This window comes from Apodemus sylvaticus, chromosome 19, assembly GCF_947179515.1.
Source record: "Apodemus sylvaticus chromosome 19, mApoSyl1.1, whole genome shotgun sequence".
Taxonomy (NCBI): domain Eukaryota; kingdom Metazoa; phylum Chordata; class Mammalia; order Rodentia; family Muridae; genus Apodemus; species Apodemus sylvaticus.
The window spans coordinates 989,794-1,012,651 of NC_067490.1; the positions used below are offsets into that span (position 1 = coordinate 989,794).

General features: G+C 47.1%; 1 protein-coding gene and 1 non-coding gene across 3 annotated transcripts; one reads left to right on the plus strand and one right to left on the minus strand.

The window, feature by feature from the left end:
• Positions 1-860: 860 nt before the first annotated feature.
• Trim26 (tripartite motif containing 26) lies at positions 861-22,858 on the minus strand. Of its 2 annotated transcripts, XM_052163940.1 has the most exons (10): positions 22,760-22,856; positions 22,464-22,551; positions 9,020-9,514; positions 8,820-8,915; positions 7,624-7,854; positions 5,685-5,702; positions 3,945-3,967; positions 3,399-3,514; positions 3,149-3,181; positions 861-2,784 (listed from the first exon to the last, which is right to left on the minus strand). In XM_052163940.1, the coding sequence occupies exons 3-10, from the start codon at positions 9,455-9,457 to the stop codon at positions 2,105-2,107; spliced, it is 1,635 nt and encodes a 544-aa protein (XP_052019900.1). In that variant the 5' UTR covers positions 9,458-9,514; positions 22,464-22,551; positions 22,760-22,856; the 3' UTR covers positions 861-2,104. The 2 variants fall into 2 exon arrangements, with proteins under 2 accessions (XP_052019900.1, XP_052019902.1); XM_052163942.1 differs by lacking the exon at positions 22,464-22,551 and having other exon boundaries at positions 22,760-22,858.
• Positions 17,663-17,792, plus strand: LOC127670252 (small nucleolar RNA SNORA51). The gene has a single exon (XR_007974496.1). It is a non-coding gene; the product is annotated as a small nucleolar RNA SNORA51 (small nucleolar RNA).

The following is a 22,858-nucleotide window of genomic DNA, read 5'->3' on the forward strand; positions in this document are numbered from 1 at the left end:
CATGACAGAAGCCAAAAGCATAGAGACCACTGATCATGGACTGCACCTTAAGAATGATGAGCCTATATAAACCTTTTTCTAGGTTGCCCCAGATATTTTTTAAAGTTTTTACCCCTCTTAGGTGTGACAATATAAGCCTTTAAATCTCACCCAGTGAGTCTGAGGCCAGCCATGTCTACATAGCGAGATCCTGTCCAGTCCCTTAACTGTATGTGTGCATGCATGCAGTTCATATGTGCTAGTGTAAGGAGTAAGGATACAGGTAAGGCTCCCAAACACATGAGGCAAGAGAGCCCTACGGGAATTCTGAAAATCAGGATCTTAAGGCAGAAGAACAATCCTGACATTCTAAAGGAAAAACAAATTTGAAGAATCCCTTAAGTGTATGAATGAGATAAACATTTTCAGACACCAAAGATTTTAAAAATTCAACTTCTAAATTCATCTCAGAAATTATTAAATGTGTGACAAAACCAGTTAAGTTAGGAGAGACACAGGGCCCAAAAATGGGACCAGGGCTTAGGATGCCACCTCGGAGAGTGCTGGCCTAGGACGCGAGAGACCCTGAGCTCAGTCCCCTGCACTGTATGAAACAGGCATAGTGGCACCTCCGTGAAATCTCAGACCTTCAAAGGCAGAGACAGTAAGTGTAAGGTCATCTTCAGCTGGACCAGACTTAGGCTAGGTAGGCCACAGGCCTCAGAGGGAAAAGATCCAGAAACCCCCAGCTTAGTGATAAAAGGGGATTTAAAAGCTGTCCAGAGGGAACAATCAATGGCTCAGGTTGAAGTTCACTCCATTAGGCACCAAGATAAAAACAAGAGACAGCACCAGGTGACTGTCTTGAAATTTCTTACCACTGAGAAGAACATGTAGTTTATTTAGTAATAAAGACACAGGAAACCGAGTAAAGGAGAAGGGGTAGAAAATGAACAACTCTAGGAACAAAGAGTGGTGAGAGAGCCACCGTGTATGTACTAGTGACTCAGGCAGCATGTGATGCACACCAAGTGTTCAGTCTCAAGATGGCGTGGTGACTCTGAGGCCACCAAGATCCAGTGTCTGGGAACAGTCTGTCAAGAGCCAAGAGGAGCTAACACTTGCACAGGCAGAAGAAATCTAGCATCATTTTGGCTACATGGGGGCTCATGTTCAACTATGGGCACCAGCTGGGTCAGCAGGAGATACTGCAGGCCCTTTCTCCACAGTAAGACCTAGGGCAGAGGGTCTCTAGATTCCTCAGTTCCTCTAGATGCTCTCCCCTTCCCCAATCTATCTCCTAGGAAAGTGAATCAGGACACTCCGTCGTGTCAGCAATGAGGTCTTGACTCCCCAGTCAAGAGTAAGATGTTGGGGTTGTTTTAAAAACTCCCTTCACAAGGACTACTCTGCAGAGGTAATTTATTGGCCACAGTTACTATCTGAGTCATAGTACCTAGATGCTTTCTGAGACACAGATGTCCAAAGGGAGTCCTATCTACTCGGGTCTGGGTTTTGAGGCTGAAAGCTTTGGTAGCCACTCCAGGACACAAACTTTCACAGCCTCGGGGACTTCGGTGGATCTTGACTATGTCCATTCTTGCATTTTCATATATTTAACTCTGGTGGGGTTGGAAAGTGATTTTAAGACGGGGGAAAGGTAGGCAACAGAGTGGTTTTGGGCAAGGGGAACCTCAAATTTGAGACCAGCAAAATGGCTTCAGATGTTACTCAACATTCCTACGGGCACTGGTTAACAACTGAACCAGAAAATGCCGCTGCCCTAGCCTTGCTCAACAGAGAACACAGAGTCAAGACAAACGGGTGCTCAGTAAAGAGGGGGTCATTTGGTCTTCGGAGCAGGAAACCTCAGAGGAAATGCTGAATAAGATCTACGGATAGGGCGACAGTGCTGAGAGAGACTTTGGCCATGGCAGTGAGGAGATGGGTGGTGGTGAATGTGAGGTCCCCCTCTCTCCTCCTCCTAATGCTCTGGCCAGTTTTAGGATCCCAGAGAAGGTAAGTTTCCATGAGTGTGGGATCCAGGCGATCGTTCTTCATCTCAGAGTTCTGGAATCTCAGAGAAGTAAAGTTTCTGTAGGGTGATCTAGGTGAGTTCTGGAGTTCAGGGTCTCAGCAGAAGGCGTGTTCCTGGCCACTTGAGCCACAGGAAGGGAACCAGGCGCCGGCTGAAGGTGGTAGTGAAGGTATAGATGAGTTCCTGGGACTCTGCATTGGTGAATGTCACAGTGCCCCCTTCATAATCCAGGGCGATGCCCACTCTCCGGGGCCGCAGCACCGGGAAGAGCTGGGCCTCTGGGCTTGTGTTGGCCCAGATGCCCGAGGGGGAGAGCCGGAGGGCCCACACACCATCCTCTGGCCGCAGGGAGACGTCACCTTTCCTCTTCACGGAGTCTTTGGCCACTCCCACCATGCAGCTTTCCTGAACTTCCTCCTCCTCTTCTTCTTCCTCCTCTTCCTCTTCCCCCAGTGATTCATCTTCTTCATCTGTTTCCCAGTCTTCATATCCGTCCCCATAGTCAACATCCTCATCTTCTTCCTCCTCTTCCTCTTCTTCCTCCTCCCCCTCTTCTTCATCCTCCGACCAGCCTTCTCTCTCCAACTCTACTTCCCAATATACCTTTCCCCATGTGAAGCCCTTGCTGCCCAACACTCCTGGCTCAAAGCCAAACTGCTGGGGGAGCAGGCTGTCACTCTGGTACTGGCCGGTATAGGTCACACACTTCCAGTCCTCTGAAAGCTGTAGGTATCCACTGGCCGACTGTGGGTCCAGGGTGACGCTTACTATGGGACAAGGGAGGACGTAACAGTGTCAGTGGTGGGCTGGGAAGAGGTGAGTAGTGTTCATAGCATCTCCATAGCACCTGCTTCACTGTGTAGCTCAAAGAGCACTCTATACCATGGTCTCTGTGAACTGTGTCCCTGAGGTAAGTGGTACACACAGCACAGGTCTGAGCAGAATGATCTCTGGCCTCAGGCTACTGCTCAAAGAAGGACCTTATGGTGTGTGACCTGTGACCTCGAAGGCTCAGCAATACTGCAGACTACACGGGAGACTGATCTGAAATAATGCAAGGGGGTGGGGCCACCTGTGGGCAATTCCAGTGAGGATTCCACAGGGTAAAATCTGAACGACCTTTTCACTCACCTGTCTTATATTCCAAGTCTCTCAGAAGCTGGCCTATGGAGAGAAAAGATAGACATGACTTGCAGATCCAGCAAACTCATTTCTTACTTAGTATTAGTTCTGGGACAGGGCTCTACTGGAAATCCCAAGGAAAAGAGATACAGAAGCCAGAGCTCCTTGGAAGGCTGAGATGGGGAAATCTGGTGGGGAGAAGCCAGGAAACCTCCCAGCGTGGCCGAGCCTCCGATCTAGTGCTTTTCTCAATGCTTACCCTGGAACTGCCTCAGTCCTCGCTGCAGAGAAAGAAGTTTATCTGAGAATTCCCCTGCCTTTCTTTTAACCATGTGGGGGATAGCTTTTCCAATCCAGAACTTCTTTCGTGGGTACCTGCAAGAGGGACAGACACAACCACCTGTCACTTGGCACTTCTTGCTTTTCTGTCAGTGTTTATGACAATTACAAGGGAAGCAGGGAAGGTCTGATTATCCCTAATCAAGGACAGGAAAACTGACAAAGACACTATGTGAACCAAGACAGGAGACTGCCAGCACACATCACAAGCGAGCAGTCTGTCTGCCAAGCCGGGCTTTTACTCTCTCTCTGTGCTCAGGTGAAGACCGTGAGCCCAGCTGGGACTCCAGAGAGCGTGTTGGGAGACTGCAATCTCTAATTCTGAAAGATTGCTCTTTCTTAAAAGCCACGGGATAAAACAAGGGCTGCTGTGCCGTTGGCACCCCACACTCTCACTGATTACTCGAACCATGGCCATGGAAGTGGGAGGAAAAGAATGATGAAAATGAGCAAATGAAACTCTTACTTGTTGGCGAGGTCCTTGGTGTCCTACAAGGGAAAAAACACAGGTACCAAAGTGAATTAAGTAAAACTGCATGTACATAGCACCATATAACAGGCAGGCACACACTGTGTCTACACAGTCAATACCATATATAACAAGCAGGCGCACATTGTGTCTACAGTCAGTACCATATAACAGGCAGTCACACACTGACCTATAGTCAGTACCATGTATCAGGCAGGCACACACTGAGTCTACAGAGTCAGTACCATATATCAGGCAGGCACACACTGAGCCTACAGAGTCAGTACCATATATCAGGCAGGCACACACTGAGTCTACAGTCAATACCATGTAACAGGCACACAAAAGCAAACAAAGCACTCATAGCTCCCTCCCTAAGGGAACTGATAGTCTAGTGGGGCATTAAATAAAAAACAGTGGGCTGGAGAGATGGCTCAGTGGTTAGGCATACTGGCTGCTCTTCCAGAGGACCCAGGTTTGATTACAGGCACCTACAAGGCAGCTCACTATCATCTATAACTCCGTTTCCAGGAAACCCAGTGTGGCCTTCTGGCTTCCACAGGCACCAGCATGCAAGTCCATATACATACATTCAGGTAGAAACACCCACACATATAAAATAACATAATATAAAGTCAGAAATGACCAGAGGTGACATGCAACCTGGCCTCTCAGGTTTGAAGAATGAAAAAGCCCCAGCTGGTGCAGATAGATAAGAACTGGAGAAGGGCTTCGAGACGAGGCAGGGCCAGCTCACACCAGACAGGATGAGGCGATGGTGAAGTTTACTCCACGCACAGTGGAATAAAAAACAAGTATCCCCCAGCACCCACCCCCACTCCCCACTTTAAAACATTTGTGTGTGCACCTGTGTGGTATACCACACTGTATGCAGAGGATCAATGGACAACTTCTTCCCTTCTTTACAATACTGAACTTCCTAAGCCCTGGCTTGTTGTGTGACTAGTCAAGAAACTACATTTCCCACATTCCCTACAACCAAGTCTGATCATGTGACTAAATTACAATGGGATGCAGGAAGGGAAAAAAAAAAAAAAAACCCCAAGACTTCTCAGTCTTGTCCTTTAAAAAAAAATGCTTTCTAGTTCCTTTCTTCTCATTTGGCTGAAGTTTGAACACAGGGATGTGCCCAATTCAAGTTGAATGGCTGAGAACAACATTCCCGAGACTAGACAGCCAGCTAGAAATAAGCCAGCTCCTGGATGACCTCAAGAATCTCTAGATCCTCATCTCTGAACTGCTGCAAAGACAGAAAGGAACTTCTGCTCTATATGAATTACTAAGCAGTGACTAGCTGAAGCCCAGTCACTTGGCTGCTTCTTGAGGAATGGTGGCAATAGGAACGGGGGAGGTCATCCTGGAGGTCGCTGTGGACCAGGGATCTGGAACTGGCAGCAGGGGTCACAAGAGAGAACCTGAGCATCCCGTGACTGTTTTGAAGCAAGATCACTGAGGAAAAGCCCCTTGTGCAGGAGGAAGGCAGTGGTGCTGTCTGCACGAGGGAAAGACGAAAGACGAGTGCCAAGGACACGGAGGGTGGGGCCATCTCGTGAGAGGATTCTCTGGTGAGTCTGAAACCTCAACGGTTCTGTGTTGACCGATCTGCTGCTTCTTTTCATTCATTCCACAAACCTTTGCTTAGTGATTCCTTGTGCCAGGCAGGCACTAATGTAGAAGCTAGAGGTAGCAATAAAAAATAAAAGGAAAAATCCTTACCTGTGTAGAGCAGGCATCCTGGCAGAGGGAAGCAGACAAGAAAGTAAAAAAATCAACATTAAAATGATTTATTAACATCATACCATGTTAGTAAGTGACTGGTGCTACAGAAGTCAGTAGGGTGAAGGGGGTTGGGGCAGAAGGCAGGCTGGCTTCTCAGAGAGGTACAGTTTGGAAGGCAGACAGTCGACACACTGGTCATTAAGGACTGTTCCAGAGGTTCAGGGGCTTTGCTCCAGGGAAACCTGAATACAGGCGAAATCTGCCAACGCCAGCATTCTGTATTTTAAGCAGATTTTCTCTCCACAGCACTCCTCCCCATGCCAGCTTCACTGGCAGTGCTCTCAGGTACAGACTGCATAGTAGCTACTCCTAGGGTACATAGTTTGGACATACTCGTGACAAATCCTGGCACTCTGAGCTGCTCTACTCACAACTCACACGCATACACGGAAGGGCTGCTGGGAAAGTCTGATGCGCTCTTGAAGGGGGAGAAATAAACAGGCTAGGAAGAGAAGACAACTGACTCAGAGTCTGATCAAAAATGGCGATGCCTGGAGCTGCCTGGAGCTGCGGAGGGGGTGGGGGAAGGAGGGGGCAGAGGCGATGCCTGGAGCTAAGGAGGGGGTAGGGGAAGGAGGGGGCAGAGGTGATGCCTGGAGCTAAGGAGGGGGTGGGGGAAGGAGGGGGCAGAGGTGATGCCTGGAGCTAAGGAGGGGGTGGGGGAAGGAGGGGGCAGAGGCGATGCCTGGAGCTAAGGAGGGGGTGGGGGGAGCAATGCCTGGAGCTGCGGAGGGGGTGGGGGGAGCGGAGGGGGTGGGGGGAGCAGCACTGGACAAGGGGGAAAAGTACAAAGCCTGAGAGCAGATACCAGCTGGAGCAGGACTTCATTCCTAATCTGCCCCAGGGTCTGGGCCAGCCAGTTCTCTTACACGTGGCTGCAAAGAGAGGCCTCCTTACATGCAGCCTGTGCTAGGCACTAGAACTGCCCACTCCTCTCTCCTGGCTGTCGATGTGTGCTGCCACTGGCCTGGAACCTCAGTCTCTATCTAGAGACCTCTGTGTGTCCTCTGACGGCAGAAAGGTTCATTTCTGACGTCAAACCAGGGGGGAGGTTGGAGGAAACCAGCAGAGGCCCTTCTCCTGGTTTATATGGAGGGAAGGTCCAGCCTTCCCCTTTTTGGTAGAATGCTAAGGGTGGTGATTCCACTGAAGAGTACAAGGAAGAGGTGTGTCAGTGCAACTGAACAGCCTGCTCTCACTCTGTGTCCTGAGGCACCCCTCAGTCACTGTCCTCCAGGTGGATGCTCTATGGTCCAGAGGAAACCTCCCATCTATCTATCTATCTATCTATCTATCTATCTATCTATCTATCTATCTATCTATCTATCTTCCTTCGCTTGCACTCCCTCTCCCACGCACCTTGGATCCTGACAGCCACAGCTCAGCCCATCTCCAGAAACATATAAGGCACCTATCAAATAAGTGCCTGTCTTAGCCAGTCATGGGGGTGCACGCCTATAACTCCAGCACTCAGAAGGCTGAGACAGGACCGCATTTAATTTGAGGACAGATGGTAGTTAGACTGTCTCAAACAAATAAAAAAAAAAATAGATTGTCTCAAAACCAATAAAGTCTGCCTTGTTACCTAGAGGGCTCAATGGAGGCCTCATGCTGAGGAAGGACAGTCACAAAGACCTTCAGTTCTATGCCACTTTAAACATTTCCAGATACCTTTTATACATGATTATTTTTCTAAAGTGATGCCGTGTTAATGTTTAAGCTATTAAATGTTAAGCTGTTACTCTGGAGTAAACAAAGAGGGTAAGACTAACATCCCCATATTTTACACCGTAAAACTGAGAGCTTGGGTGGCTTCTTCAAAGGCCACATAAAAGTGGTAGGCCCTGTCTCCCTCTTGGGCCCACAGGACTCTCACCTGCATCAGCTCTGCAGCTGGCTGTCGTGCCTTGCCCTCCAGCTCGGAGATGACCAGAGTCAGTCTGTCAAGTTCACTGACACCCCTGGTCTTGAACTTCTCCCTGCCCTCGGTGAGCAGTTGCTCCAGGGTAGCCAGCTGGTCTAGCAGGTGCCGCTCCCTCTTCTTTAGAAACTGGCGGCCCTGTTTAAATTCTGCCACGATGTACTGCTTCTGCTCCTGCAGCTTCGTCTGTAAGGGTAGGGAACAGGGTGTTTGTGTGTGACACCTCTAGGAACTGGGGCCCCGCTTAATCCTCTGGTGACTCTTGCTGTGAATCCTAGTCCTCAGCAGTCACTGGGACGCTCCTGATCTACCCTCTTCTCCTTGGGTCTCGTCAATGAGCCTATTCCCTTCACTGTTCTCAAAGCCGATTCTGCCTGGCTGCTCTGTCACCATCTGTTCTAGGTGACCAGTAAGTCTTGGGACAATGAACGGTAGCCTGTTTATCCCATCACTGACATGTCCTCCTTCATGATAATGCGTACGTGCTGTTTCTTTCAGGAGCTCTGTTTGAGGGATAAAGTTCAAACTCAATCAGTCTCCCTCCAATACCCCCACTACTCTGTATATATTAGGTGTACCCTATCCCTGCAAGTGGAACTCCACCGAGTACCCAGGAACCACATCCTGTCCTGAAGGCTGGAACTGCCTGAGTCCTCGGCCCCTCTAGGTAAGTGAGGGTGTCCACGTACACCATGATCTAGGGGTACTTTGTGGACCTGAGCTCTCTCTAGCTTTATTCTTCACAGCCTGGCTACACAGACAGGCCCGACCCCAGAATCCCTCCACTGACCATTGTCCCAACAGAAACACTCCCCCAGAACTGAACCTCCCCTATCAGCCATCCCTCCTGACCTTTCTAATCAAGAGTGTACAGTGTGCCACCAATCTTCTCGACTGCGCGTAGTGGGCCTGAGTGTCTCTCGGCAGCCCCAACCAGAACCTGCTCAGAGCTGCTCGCTCAGGCCCCCTTCCTTGTCCCTTTCTTCTTGGTCTCTAGCCTGAAGCCAACCTACCCTGTCTCCTTGGTTAATCCCCAGTTGGCCTAAAGCCAACCTAACAACCATACTTTCAAAGTCCTCCTAGAAATATTTCCCACCCGCCCGGCCCCTCCCTCAAACACATAGCAATGCTAGGCTCCGATTTCTACTTACCAGTGCAGCCAGAATATCAGCTTCTCCCTTGGCCTGAAAGCCCTGAATTTTGTCTCTGTCTCTCCTTAGAGTGTTCAAGTGGTTCAGAATTCTCTCCTAAGCAAAGATAAGCAGTGGAGAGAGATGACTGTCTTGAGCTGTGGTGTAAGAGGGACACCAGACAGAGCCTTCCCTCCCAGGCCCTGGCAGGACGGACTTACTCTGTGAGGCAAGGCGGCCTTCTCCACCAGGACTGCAGTGTGGGGGCGGTGCTCCCGGGACTCGCGGCACATCACGCACAACAGTTTGCCATCATCTTCACAGTAGTAATGTAGCTTCTCCTGGTGCCGCTCACACAACTTCACGTCCTGTGGCTCTCTGGCTGGCTCTCCTGGCTGCCTGCCATTGTCCACCTTCAGCCGTTCAATGTTCTCTACCAGACTTGCTAGCTGCCACACTGGCCGGATGTTCTCCTTCTTAAAGGGCTTCTTGCAGAGAGGGCAGACTGGGCGGTTCCCTGATATGGGGCGGATATCATTTGTGCAGCTGCGGCAGAAGACGTGGCCACAGTCAATGGTCACCGGATCCCGCAGGTAATCCAGGCAGATGGAGCAGGTCACCTCTTCCTCCAGGCTCCTCAAGGGGGCTGACACTGCCATTGCACCCTTAGCTTGGGGGTGTTTCCTGGTAGGGTCTTTCTTCCTCAGAGACTAGACCTGAAATCAAGCGCAGACTCAGCAAAAGGAGAAGAGTAGTACCCTGCAGATTGCTCAAGCTAAGATCACAAGGGAAGCTGGGAAGGGAAGCTTCCTCTTTGGCTGTCCTGGCTACTGCAGGTATGGCTCTTCTAGGTACACGGCTGAGCCAAAAAAAGCTGTTCCAATCAATCTTTGCAGCTCTGGCCTTCTTCCTACCCCTGTGACACCAGAAAGCTCACTTGAGTACTCCGAGTCTCAGTTTATCCATCCATAAAATGGGAGAAAGAAGCCTACAGAGGCTTCTAAATAGATTACATAAGACAATTCTGTTAGAAATACTAGGTGTACTGGCTGGTTTTGTGTGTCAACTTGACACAGGCTGGAGCTATCACAGAGAAAGAAACTTCAGTTGAGGAAATGCTTCCATGAGATCTGGTTGTGGGGCATTTTCCCAACTAGTTATCAAGGGGAGAGGGCCCACTGTGGGTGGTACCATCCCTGAGCTGGTAATCTTGGGTTCTATAAGAAAGCAAGCTGAGCAAGCCAGGGGAAGCAAGCCAGTAAGTAACATTCCTCCACGGCCTCTGCATCAGCTCCTGTATCCTGGCCTGCTTGAGTTCCAGTCCTGACTTCCTTGGGAGATGAACAGCAATTTGGAAGTGTAAACTGAATAAATCCTTTCCTCGCCAACTTGCAGGAATAGAAACCCTAAGTCATGAGGTACAGGCCTGGCTCACTGAAGGAGACCCAGGAGAGAACTCAGAGCCCTGGCTCCTCAATCACTGGATGAGATCTAAGAGCTGAAACTGAAAGCAGTATCAAGAATGCAGGGTCCTGCCCCACGCCCTCTGGTACACAATGCTGACACTGGGCAGGGCGGAACTCTGCTATGGACACCAGGAAGGTAACCATGCAACGTTCTGCAAGTTCTGCAATGTGAGGACAGTACACTATCACTGGCATTTACCATGGGAGTCCATCAGCAGAGCTTAGTGGACTCTTGCTAATGGTGACAGTAAATACATAGACATAAAGCTGCAGCCTATATAGCCCAAGAAATACAATGCTAATTCCTTAAAAGATTTAATTGGAAATATAGAAAAGTGCTCTGCAGGTGAGAAATGAACCAAATATGCTGCTGAGAACATAAACCAAAACACCCTTAGTTTAGACATGTGTGACTTTTCAAAAGATGTATTAATAATAATAATAATAATAATAATAATAATAAAGTATATATGCCAACTTGGAATGAAATTGAACTGGCAAATGAAGAAGTATCAAGTTCCCCAGAATGTTGGAAGAAGTGTTAAGGGTGTCTGACCTAACCTCTTGGTTTGCTCTTAAGGAAAAGGCCTGACCCAGTGTTCTCAATTTAGCACATTGCTGAGTTTGAAAATAGGAAAGGAAAGGAAACTGTGGGGTGCCTGTGGGCCAGAAGCTCTTGCAGAATGGCTTGGAAGTTTAAAAGCCAGGCCAGCTTTTTGTTGTTTTTGTTTTTGTGCTGGAGAGAAGCAAGTAGTTTTAAGGACAGAACTTAAAATTTCCTAGGATAGAGCTCAGCTACTATTCCTCTTTCTCATAAAATATGACACCTTCACCACTAGGCACTCAGATCAAACCAGCTCATGCTGGGTCCGGTGGGTCTTTAGTTGAATAAAAGCCACTAGGTACAAGTACAGAATATTATAGTTAACACTGCAGGGCTTACACTGCTAATCACTGTTAGAGTTAACAGAATTAGAGTTAATAGAATTAGATACTAAGGCATACCTCTTCGAGCACCTGACCAGTATTGTTTAGAATCAGGGATCCTTGATCCTCAGGGATCAAGGGAATGGGGAGAAATAAAAGCCTTCTGCAACTGCCAGGGTAACAATAAAACTGTCATCAACATATGTCAACGCCATTAGGCAAAAGGTGTGAAGTAGTTCCCACAATGCCACAGTGGATTATTTCCTAATGTGCCTTGATGAAAGAGAGATCCAGTGGTCACCTTACTCAAGTAACCAAGGCAGCCAATCTGGCACAGGTCTCCTGAGGAGGAACCATATGAGTTAAACACCATCACTTGAGGCTGGAGAGATGGTCCAGAAGAGCACTTGCTGCTCTTCCAGAGGACCCAAGTTTGATATTCCCAGCACACATACAGCAGCCCACAACTGGCTCTAACTACAACTCTAGGGGATGGGATGACCTCTTCTGGCCTCTTCAGACACATGACACACAGACAAACAAGCAGGCATTTAAAATATCCCCTGACACACACACAACAAAATAAAGTAAAAAACAAAACAAAAAACTAAAACAAACACTATCACTTATGAAGTTTATTTTCCAAAAATGTTTTACTTGATTGAACTTCACAAAAACTTTAGATTTAACTTCCAGTTTATGGAAAGCATAGGCAATTTTTTTAAAAAAAAAAAGCACACTATATTAAATTATCACATAGAATGTGATACTAGCACCAAGTTAAACCACATAGTGAGGAAATAATCAGACAGATTCAGAATTTGGAGCACCCATAGTCACAGAGCAACTGGCCTTTAAAAAACCCCAAGGTAGGGGTATTGTGATGGCCTGGGGGTCAAGGCATCTGTTGCCAAACCTGACAGCTTGAGTTAGCTCACTATAACTCATGTGGTAGAAGGAGAAAATCAATTCCTCTGAGTTACACACACACACACACACACACACACACAGAAGGGGGGGGAGCAAGCACACAGACTCAAGAACAATAAACTAAAAGAAAATCTCACAGTAATAATAAGTAGGTGCAAAAGACAAAATCTATCCTGATTCAGTCTTTAAAAGGTAGTTAACAACATTTCAGAGACTATCAAGAAAAATTTAAACGGGAGATAATCTAAATGGCACGTACTGAGATGACATGAAAATCCCTGCTTTTCAGCAGCAGATGCCACCATAGTTAGAGCTACAATATACATTGAAATGGTTTCTCAAAACTGTACAAAAAGAAAATTTGGGGAAACAAAGGTTATGTTTTTCTGCTACATTAAAAGGGTCTGTAACTACCCAAATTGTTGAAACCAGAGTATTTAAAACCTTGTCTAACACTCGTATTGAAATAATGAGTGGATTTAGAAAAACCAAAGCCAGTGTTACCTGTACAGTCTTTTTTGTTTCTGGGTCACCATAACTTGACAGCCCGACCTCACTGCCTGGCTGCAAAGACTTACTTTGAGTGTGTTATTTCTAAGACCAGAGTCATAACTTCAAAATCTTGAACAGTTCAGGCTCAAAGTTCAGGTTCTAGACTCCAATAATTGGGTGATTTCACACTCTCAATACCCCATGGGCTCATCTACACAGATGGCTTGGTAAACTGAGCAAAGAGGAGCACAGGAAAGGGGAGTGAGTGTCTTCTTCAGATTTGGTTGAAAGCGCTCTAGTCTTCACTACCAAGCAGTAACAGGAAGCATTCTTGTTAGACAGCACTTTTTGCTTTTCATGGATGGAAGGAGCGCAAGTTTGCGGAATTAAGAGGGAAAATGCTGGGGGACAGAGGCAAGGGAGAGAGAGGTGACAGAGAGGGCAAAACAGTCCACACCACTTTCCCATACCTATTCTGTCAGGCCCTCCACAAAGCTAGTGTTTTGTTTGCTGAGGCAGAGCCAGGACTAAGCAGCTCAGGCTGGCCATGAATCTTCTAACCTCCTGCATTGGCCTCCAGAGTCCTAGGGCCACAGGGGTGTGTGTACCTAGTCTGGATTTTAAAATTACTTTCCCATATCATGATCTCCTATCTTATCATACATACCTGACCTAGTTCACTCCGATTGCATCTCCCCACAAGTTCCTAAAAGATAAGACCATTATCCTCCCTGGCACAAGCACAGCCTGGAAGTCAACAGAAGTGAGCCATCCAGGTCTTGTTTCTTAGTGGCACTTTAACAGAACCTAGAGTCACCTGAAAGATGGAACCTCAACTGGAGAACTGCCTAAGTAAGACATGGGCATCTCCGTGCTGAGGCACTGTCTTAATTGTTAGTTGAGGTAGGAGGGCGCTGCCCGCTGTGGGCATTACTATCATCACTGAGGCAGGCAGTCAACAGAAGCCAGCAGGTGAGCTAGTAACTTGTACTCCTTTAACATTCGTGCATTCCTGCACTGACCTCTCTCAGTGATGGGCTGTGACCTGGAAATGTAAGCTGAAATAAGTTTTCTTTTCCTCTTCAAGTTCTTTCTGGTCAGAATGTTTTATTACAGCAGCAGAAAAGCAAATTAGAGCAGTTCACCACCACTCCCTTTACTTGGATGAATATTCTGAATAGACAGGAAATGACTGCATATTAATTATGTTGTGCCTGAAGTCACACAGCCCGGAGGCAGCAGATCTCCGGGCCCTCCGGTAGGCCAGAAACCAGCTACAATTCCACAGGAGCAGGGAGGCCGGCAGTATCCTGACACTCTGAATTGGGGATACTTTCTATCCTTTGCAGAGTCTCCCTTTATCCCCAAACCACCTCTCCTTTAGAAAGCTGAGGCTCCCAGAAACACCTAACCTACAACAAACTGGTCGGGGGCAGGGTGACACTCACTTCTGGCAACACAGTGGATCCTGGGCGTGATCCTTGGCTGTGAGAATACTGAGCTGCAAATGCTCTGAAGTGTTGTCGTGAGGGTCCACACCTCTGAGGCAGACACCTGAACTACTGCTCTTACCCCTGTGTATCCAAGCTTTGGTCCCACACTTCTTAACAGCTACATTTTTTGCTCTAGGTGCTAAATTCTCTCCCTGCTTCCTTAAACTCCTAAAGCCAGAGAGAGTCTAGAAGATGATGAATCCCCAAGTATGGACTTTAGCACCCAGAGAGGCAAGTAAGTTTGCAGCCTGACCATCAGGGCTTTTTCGATTACCCCAGTATCTCCTCAAACGTGTCCCTGGACCTCCCAACAGGAGCCCCTTCTTCCACCATTCCAGAATACTTAGCTTAAGGTTCCATGTCTCACAAGACCACCACCTAATTGTTCACAGGGTGCAGATTAAGGCCTATTTCTTAATCTAAAATTAGTAAATTCTTCCAGAAGTAAACTTCAACCAACAATCGCTAACAAACCTGGATAGACTCTTCTAAACAAATCTTCAGGGCAAAAATTAAGTGATCTAGCTATATGAAACGGCTACACTCCTTCCTGCTTGCTACCAAAAGTGGTATTCCCCAATGTTGTAGCCCTAGTCATGGGTATGGCAGAGTAGGGCTGTTTTGGGAATCCTGGAGACTGTGGTGCCACAGCGCAAGTATTTTGGATTCTAGCCAAGTGTGGTGGCACACATCCGTAATACCAGCACTTGGGAGGCTTAGGCAAAAGGTCTGGCATGCATTCAAGGTTAACCTGGGTTACACAGCAAGACCCTGTCTCGAAACAGTAACAACAACAACCAAAAAAAAAAAGAAAGAAAGAAAGACAGGCAGACAGACAGACTCCCTGCACTCCTGCTCTTCTCCCCTGGCCTTGGACTGCTTTCTCTGGCCCAGCTCAGCCAGATAAAGAATTCTGAATTTCATTCTAACAGTCTTGGGAAACTACTGACAGTTTAAAGCATGATTTATTGAGCGCCTACTATGTTTCAGGTTAGCTAAGGCTAAACAGGGAACAAAAAGAGCATTCCTTGCGATTTAACAGATTTAACATTTACATATGTCTAGTGATCACAACAATCAGATTTAACATCAGGAACTATAAGCCTGGAAGGGCGTCTCCACTTCAACTTTCCTCCTCTGCTGGCGCAGTCACTACAGCCATCTTCCTTTCTGTCCCTCAAATATACCTGGCCTAGTATAAAGTGCCAATGTGGTTGCAGGTGAAGACTCCAGAAATGGTTTTCTGGCACCTCAGGAATAAAGTCGAGACCCTTTCCCTTCCCAGTCTCCCCCACCTCCAACCCCAGAGCCTCCAGGTGTTACCCCCAGCCTAGTCCTATCTCCCAGTTCATTTCCTGCCACTCCTACCTTCAACTCTGCCTCAGACCAAATCGTGCTCAAACCACCATCCCTTTGCTCTATGACTCCTTTTCCTGCAGGAGTTCTCGGCTGAATACCAGCCCCTCTGGCAACTCCTGACCATAGGAGAGCAGACCGTGTGTCTTCATCATTGTCATAGTATACAGGGTTCCTTCCGTTCAGGAACTGGATGAGAAGATGGCTGTGGAGGAATTTACTTACTGTAATGGTAATGATCTCTCCCTTCCTTTTCTTTAGCTTTAGACCTAGGTATGCATCCATAAACAATGTGTGGTACCCTGCCACCTGCACACCCTGGTTTTCTCACGTTGAAGCATGGGGATCGCAATGTGAAATTTTCCCATTTTTTTCTCTTACTAACATGGCAGCGGGTTTCACTCATGTGACTGTGCTTATTTTGCTCATGTCACTTCTGTCCTGTGACTATAATTATTTACTGTTCTTACCTCTGATGGCCATCTAGGTTAAGTTTGGACATTACGAACACTGCCCCTGTGACCCTACACGTACACATACATACGTGGACTCTCGATTTTACTAGGATGAGCTGAGCTGTTTCCAAAGCAGCTGCGGTAATGAACGTTTCCACCAACCAGCTCCAGACTCACCAGCACCTGGTACCTCCAGCTTTACAAACTTAGCCAAGTCAGTGAATAGAAAGCAGAATCTCATCATGTGTGCATAACATGAAAAGAAACAAAGGAAACGGCAGGAGAGAGAACCAATCACAGAACAAGAGATTCAAACATGGGGAAGATACTGTGCTTTTTGATCCACTAGCAAATGTGGCTTTAAGTTTACCCACTTGTGATCAGAGGAGCCTATGACCTTCTTTCTTTTTTTCCTGTGGTAACTTTCTCTTTGGTTTCTGGAGAGTCCATGCTCATGGTGGAGTTCTCCCTCAGTTCCACAGTGAATCAAAAATATCAGTCTTAGGTATATTAATAACCCATACCCTTTAGTTCAAGGAAAAATACAAGTCCGTCCCAACCAGGCACAAGGAGACCTAGCTGGGAAAGGGGAGAAATTCTTGTGGTTCCTTGGGAACTCTCAAGAGGTGAAGTCATTGTTTTATAGCTTCTGGAGCAATCATCCTGCTGAGTGGATGGTTAATCTCTTGAGAAGTAAGCCAAACCGGGGAGATGAAGGGGAAAAAGCATGTTTTGTCAGCACCGTTTTAAATCTTGTGCCTAAAGCTAGCCCTACCCTTAAACCTGTCAGTTCCATGAGCCAATAAACCTTCTTTCTGCCCCACCAGCTTGGGACTTGTCTGTCACCTGTTTTGTTTTGTTTTGTTTCGGTTTTTTTGAGACAGGGTTTCTCTGTATAGCCCTGGCTGTCCTAGAACTCACTCTGTAGACCAGGCTGGCCTCAAACTCAGAATTGTTTGTTTTTAAGGGGAGGGGGACCTGACTGATACCAAGATGAAGTAACTGGGCTGAAATACACAATTTACAGGAACCCCTCCCCCCCCACACACACAAAAAAAAAACATCAGTCAGTCAACTGAGACAGGTCTTGCAACATAGGCAGAGAGAGGACAACCTCTAGACAGTAGACCTTTAGCCTGCTCTGGGACATCACAACTCCCGTGGCTCCTAGCAATTTGAGTGGGGAACACAAGCCTCATCTTCTACCATCCTCTGCAGTCAATCAAAGCCTGCACCAAAGAGCCCTAGAGAGTCACCTGGATTTTCACATAGTCTCAGCTACCCGGTTGTTCAGCACGAGTCTTGACTTTCCTGAGCTTCTATATTATCATGAAGAAATAAAGGTGTGGATTACAGTGCTGTTCACAAGACCAAAGAAAGGAAGGTTTAGCAGATATACCAGCATATTTAATGTGCAGTATAAAGTCAGTGCTATTAACAGCAGCCAAAGCAGAATATAGATGGCTGAAACTGTTGAAGCAGAAATGGGGGTGGAGGTGGGAAGGAGTGCAACACTTATTTCTGACAGACCGGCTATCAGGTAGGAAGGGACCACCAGTTCATTCGATGTAGTGGGGATTCGCTGCTGCAGAACAAGGTACCATCTTTTCCAGGCTAGCCTCAAACTTGCTATATAGTCAAGGCTGACTTAGACTCCTGTTCTTCTTCTCTACTTCCTGAGTGAGGGGCTCCAAGTGGGTGCTAGCACACCCAGCTAAACCAGTGTCTCTAAAATCACAAATGGTGGCTTCCTCAGGCTTAACAGGCTGTACTCTTATTCTGCCTTATAGAAAGAGAAGGCAGAGTAAACCTACCCCATGCACATCTCAGCCCAGACTACTGTACTTGGTATGTTTTGTGAAAGGGGAGACCTTGGGGGTTAGGGTTCACAAACAGAAGGTATGGTACAGTGGCACAGGGGTTGGGGGAGTCAGGTCAGAGGCAGGTGGATGTCTGAGTTCTAGGCCAGCTTGGTCTACATAAGTGTTGTAGGTCCGACGGGGATCAGTGAGGCTCTGTCTCAAAAATAAGTAAATACCCACAAATGGAGCCCGGGAACTCACCATCCCCCCATGAGGTGAGGAAGTTCTGACTATTCATACAGTGGGTGGAGGCATCTCAGCAAGCTAATAGGTAATTTCTACTTTTCATCAAAGTTGAGATGGCAACGACGTTCTATCTTAGCATCTCTGATATGTAATCAGTGACATATATATTCTTCCGTGTGGAACATAAACTAAGGATATGTAAAGCACTTGAAGCATCACATATTTGATGAGGGGTGGTGTATTAGGATTCTCTAGAGTCACAGAACACACACACACACACACACACACAGGATTTACTGTAATGACTTACAGGCTGCAGTCCAGCTAATCCAACAATGGCCAGCTGTGAATGGAAAGTTCAAGAATCTAGTAGCTGCTCAATCCCACAAGGCTGGGTGTCCTTATATAAACTTCCAGCAGAAGGTATGGCCCATATTAAAGGTATGTTTTCCTGCCTCGAGATCCAAATTAAAGGTCTGTGTCTTCCAGACTTAAAAGCTGGATTGAAGTTGTGTGTCTTCCTATCTCAAAGTTATGCACTACAAGTATATTAACCGCTTCAAACCAGACAGACAATCTGGTTGGAATGGTAGCTCATTCCAGATAGTCAGGTTGCCAAGCAAGAACAGTCACCACTTTCTCCTACAGAGTTCTGAAGGGATCACCTTTCTAATGTGGGTCTCACTCTTGCTATTTTCTTGCTTCAAAACACACAAGGCAGGGCATTCAGCCCCAAATCTGACCGACCTTGCCTAGTACTCCATAGTAAGAATGTAGCGAGAGAGGCCCTTCATGTGACACAATCCTCCCTTGTCTTTGTACACTCTGTTCTCTCAGTCTCAGCTTGGCCTTGAATAAAACTGCCCCCCACCCCCATCTCAGCTCCTTCCCAGTTAGTTCTGTCTTTCTATGATAACACTCTCACGAGGCTTTTTAATTGACTTTATTTTTTTGGTGTGGTGGATGGGTATTCTCACCTACTCAGAATGCAGAAACAAGAATCATACCTCAGACATCTCTTTATCTCCAGCAGCTGGCCCAGATCACAGAATCGTACCCATAAAACGCTACTCCCAGATTCCGAGCCCTGCCGGCTGGCTTGCTTCTCTGTTCCCAATTTTCACTACACCCTCAGATCCCAGCTTCCCAAACCTGCTTCAGCAGTAGGACTGAGTACTAGACATTTTCTGCCACACGGAACATGAATTTCCTCCCCTCTCCCACCCAGAGGTCAGTATTCTAATAGCCCATTTCCATCAATCTGGCCAAATTCTATTTCATCCTAAATGCCAATCTTAAGCTAAGCCCCTGTTCGCTACAAACAATGTCTCCCCACTGTGTATTTTCCACTGTAATCCTGGGAGTGGAAGTCCCCCCCCCCCAAAAGCCTTCACTTAAAAGGTTTTACCTGAGGTTTACAGAGTTCTGCAGTAACAGATCCAGTCTCAGTCTTGCTTGTTATCTCTTGTAGCAACTAACACCTACAACCTTTGTACTTCGATTTCCTTACCACCACCACTCCCCCACCCCCCATTTCTTTTCTTTTTCTCACTATGAGTCTTTGGCTGGCTTGCCACTAAGTAGATCAGAGGGGCCTCAAACTCACAGAGCTCTGCCTGCCTCTGGCTTTCAGGTGCTGAGAGTATAGGCAATCACCACTTCATCTGGCAAGACAGTTTCCTTTCCTCCTCCTCCTCTTCCCCCCCCCCTCAAGTCCTTAGACTTATTTTGTGGGTTACAGGTGTTTTCTCTGTGTGTATATATGTGCACCACATGCACGTAGTGCCTGTAGAGTTCAGAGGAGGGTGCTAGATACCCTGGAACTGGAGTTACAGATGGTTACGAGCCATGTGGAAACTGAAAACTGAGCCTAGGTTCTCTCTCTGAAAGAGCAAGAAATCCTGTTAACCCAGGAGCCAACTCTCCAGATACAGATTTTCTTATCTCTTGACAAAGGAAACTGTTTGGCCAAGTTGTCCGAAGTTTGGATATACATGACCTTCCACAAAAAAGGCATCATTAGAAGGAGAGACATGGAGGCAATTAGCTTTTGATACTCAAAGCTGCACTGATTCAGCAACAAAACAAAGCACTATTGGACTGTAATCCAATCTTGCAAGTATCAATACCTGCAAGTCCATACTGAGATAAATAAACTGGATGAACAAATTAATGAAGTGGACACATTTCCCACAGAGTATAATTTAAAAATTCATAACTAATTCCTTAGATGAACAAAGTGACTTCCTTCCAAGTAATAGTGTACACAAAGGGGGAAAAACCTGGAATGCAGAACTTGACACTGTAGAAAACCAACACATGCTCAGCTGGGTGAAGAGGTCAGTACCTAAATCTTGACAACATGAAATCCTTACTAAGGAGTGCTGAATATGGCAACCTAGCTGTATCCTTTTATCACACAAACCCAATCTTAAGTGGGGCTCTCTGAGTAACAACCACCAACCAAAGCACATACACAGGCTGGACCTAGGCCTCCTCCCTCTTATGTAGCAGATGTGCACCTCGACCTTCATGTGGGTCCTGATCAACTGGAGCTGGGGCTATCCCAAAACCTGTTACCTGTACTTGGGATATGTTCTAGCTGGGCTGCCTTGTCCGGCCTCAGTAGAAGAGGAAGCACCTAGTCTCTCAGAGGCTTGAAGTATTGGGGGTTCGAGGGGATCCCCAATCTTCTCAGAGAAGGAGATGGGGGAGGGATTGTGGGAGGGAGTAACCAGGAAGGGGGCAGTGAACAGAATGTAAAGTGAATAAGAAAAATAAAATAACGGGACAGTGGTGGTGCACGCTTTTAATCCCAGCACTCTGGGAGGCAGAGGCAGGCAGATTTCTGAGTTTGAGGCCAGCCTGGTCTACAGAGTGAGTTCCAGGACCGCCAGGACTACACAGAGAAACCCTGTCTTGAAAAACCAAAAAATAAAAAAAATTTTAAAAAAAAGGAAAGAAAAAAAAAAGAGTAAGACACACAACAGAAGGGAGAAGGGTACCATACAAACACACTTCCAGGTATTTATATCATAATATGCTTCAAAGGTCCACATGAAAAAGGCTTGTTCCGTGTACTGGCACTACTCAAACCCAGTTCAAAGTTTACGAGGTGGGACTCTTTAGGACATGGAGCCGGCATCACAGAGGGGCTGTGGGAGGCTGGTGGAGCCCCTCTCCCCTAGCACCACTCTCTGTGCTTGCTGCCTCAGCACAGGCCCAGATCAACAGGTACCAATGGATCATGTGCTGCAACTTCTAAGCCTGTGAACTAAAACAAACCTTTTCTCTTCCTGTGTTAATTACCCTAAGATATCCATTACATAAGCACCTCTGAAAACTCTGAAACCAAATCTAAAAACCTGGATGAGAATACGGAGGGATAAGAATCTGGGGGAGAAGGAAAAGGTAAATTAACACAGTGTGCAGACTCTGGCCAATAATAATGTGTAAGATGTTAACGAAAGGGAAATCTGTTGGGAGTTATATAGGAACTCTACACACCGTTTTCTTGCTGCCTTTTTGTTGTTTTCTGTTTTTGTTTTTTTCTAGATAGGGTTTCTCTGTGTAGCACTGGCTGTCCTGGAACTCACTCTGTAGACCAGGCTGGCTTCGAACTCAGAAATCCACCTGCCTCTGTCCTCCCAAGTGCTGGGATTAAAGGCGAGCGCCACCTCTGTCCTCCCAAGTGCTGGGATTAAAGGCGTGCGCCACCACTGACTGCCCAGCTTACACACCGTTTTCTTATTTTTTTCTGTAAATCTGCAACTGTTGTAAAAAAAATTAAGTGTATTAAAAAATTGCATCTAAGCATGCTTGCTGGCAGATGCCTGTCATTTTTGTAATCAAGAGACAAGAGGCTAACCTGGGCTACCATAGTCCGTTTCAGACCATGTTGGATATATGGAGATGCCCTGTCGTTATCATCACCAAATTTAAAAGTTGCAATTTTAAAGGCATTAATGAAAGCTTGCTTTTAGAAAATGTGTTTTTTTGTTTGTTTGTTTTAACTTGGGAGGAATACTCTAGGCATCAGGAATCCATCTCACTAACAAGGGGTTCAGGCATGCATGAACGCATGTCATTCTTCCCTTCTTTGAAGCACGCACAAACGGTTGTGTTGTCAAAATCTGGAATGTACTGGGAATTTTAAAATGTCTCCTCCCATTTACTTCCCAAAGTTAAATGCATACACTTTTTCTTTTCTTTTTTGGGGTGTGTGTGTGGGGGGTGGGGGGGGAAGAGTGTCGAGACAGGGATTCTTTTTGCAATCTTGGCTATCCTAGAATTCATTCAGTTTGTAGACCATACTGGCCTCTGCCTCCCAAGCACTGGGTGTAAAGGCGTGCGCCACCAACGCCAGGTTTATACACTTTTTTCCCTAAGCTAATTAGGCAGTAAATCATCAGGGATAACGCACAGCTCTTGGTACAACTTGCTAAACCAGTTTACTCTGACGATAAATAAATAATAAAGAGATACATAAGCATCAGACCTGCCTCTGGTCATGCAGGTTTTCATCCGGGTCCCACTCACTTCTGGCTCTAGAGACTAGAAGAGACTGAAGTAAATCTGGGTTGGACCTGAAGCGGAAGGAACACAGCGAGCTCAGGGCGAAAGGCCCAAAGGCGAGCCGGGGACGCTGCGCTCACCATCCGGCGCGCTCAGGCCTGGTTAGCCCTGCCCAGGGCCCGCGGCCGCCTTCACCGACCCCACCCGGTCGCACGGCGGCTGCTCCGCGGCGGAGTCTCACCAATGCAGACAGCACTCACCAGTGCAGACAGCACTCACCCGCGCTGCGCTCCGGGCCCGGTCACTCGTCTCCCAGGAGCTGCCCCGGAGGTAGGTCCTCTGCAAGCAGCCGGCACCACAACCCGGCACCACAACCTC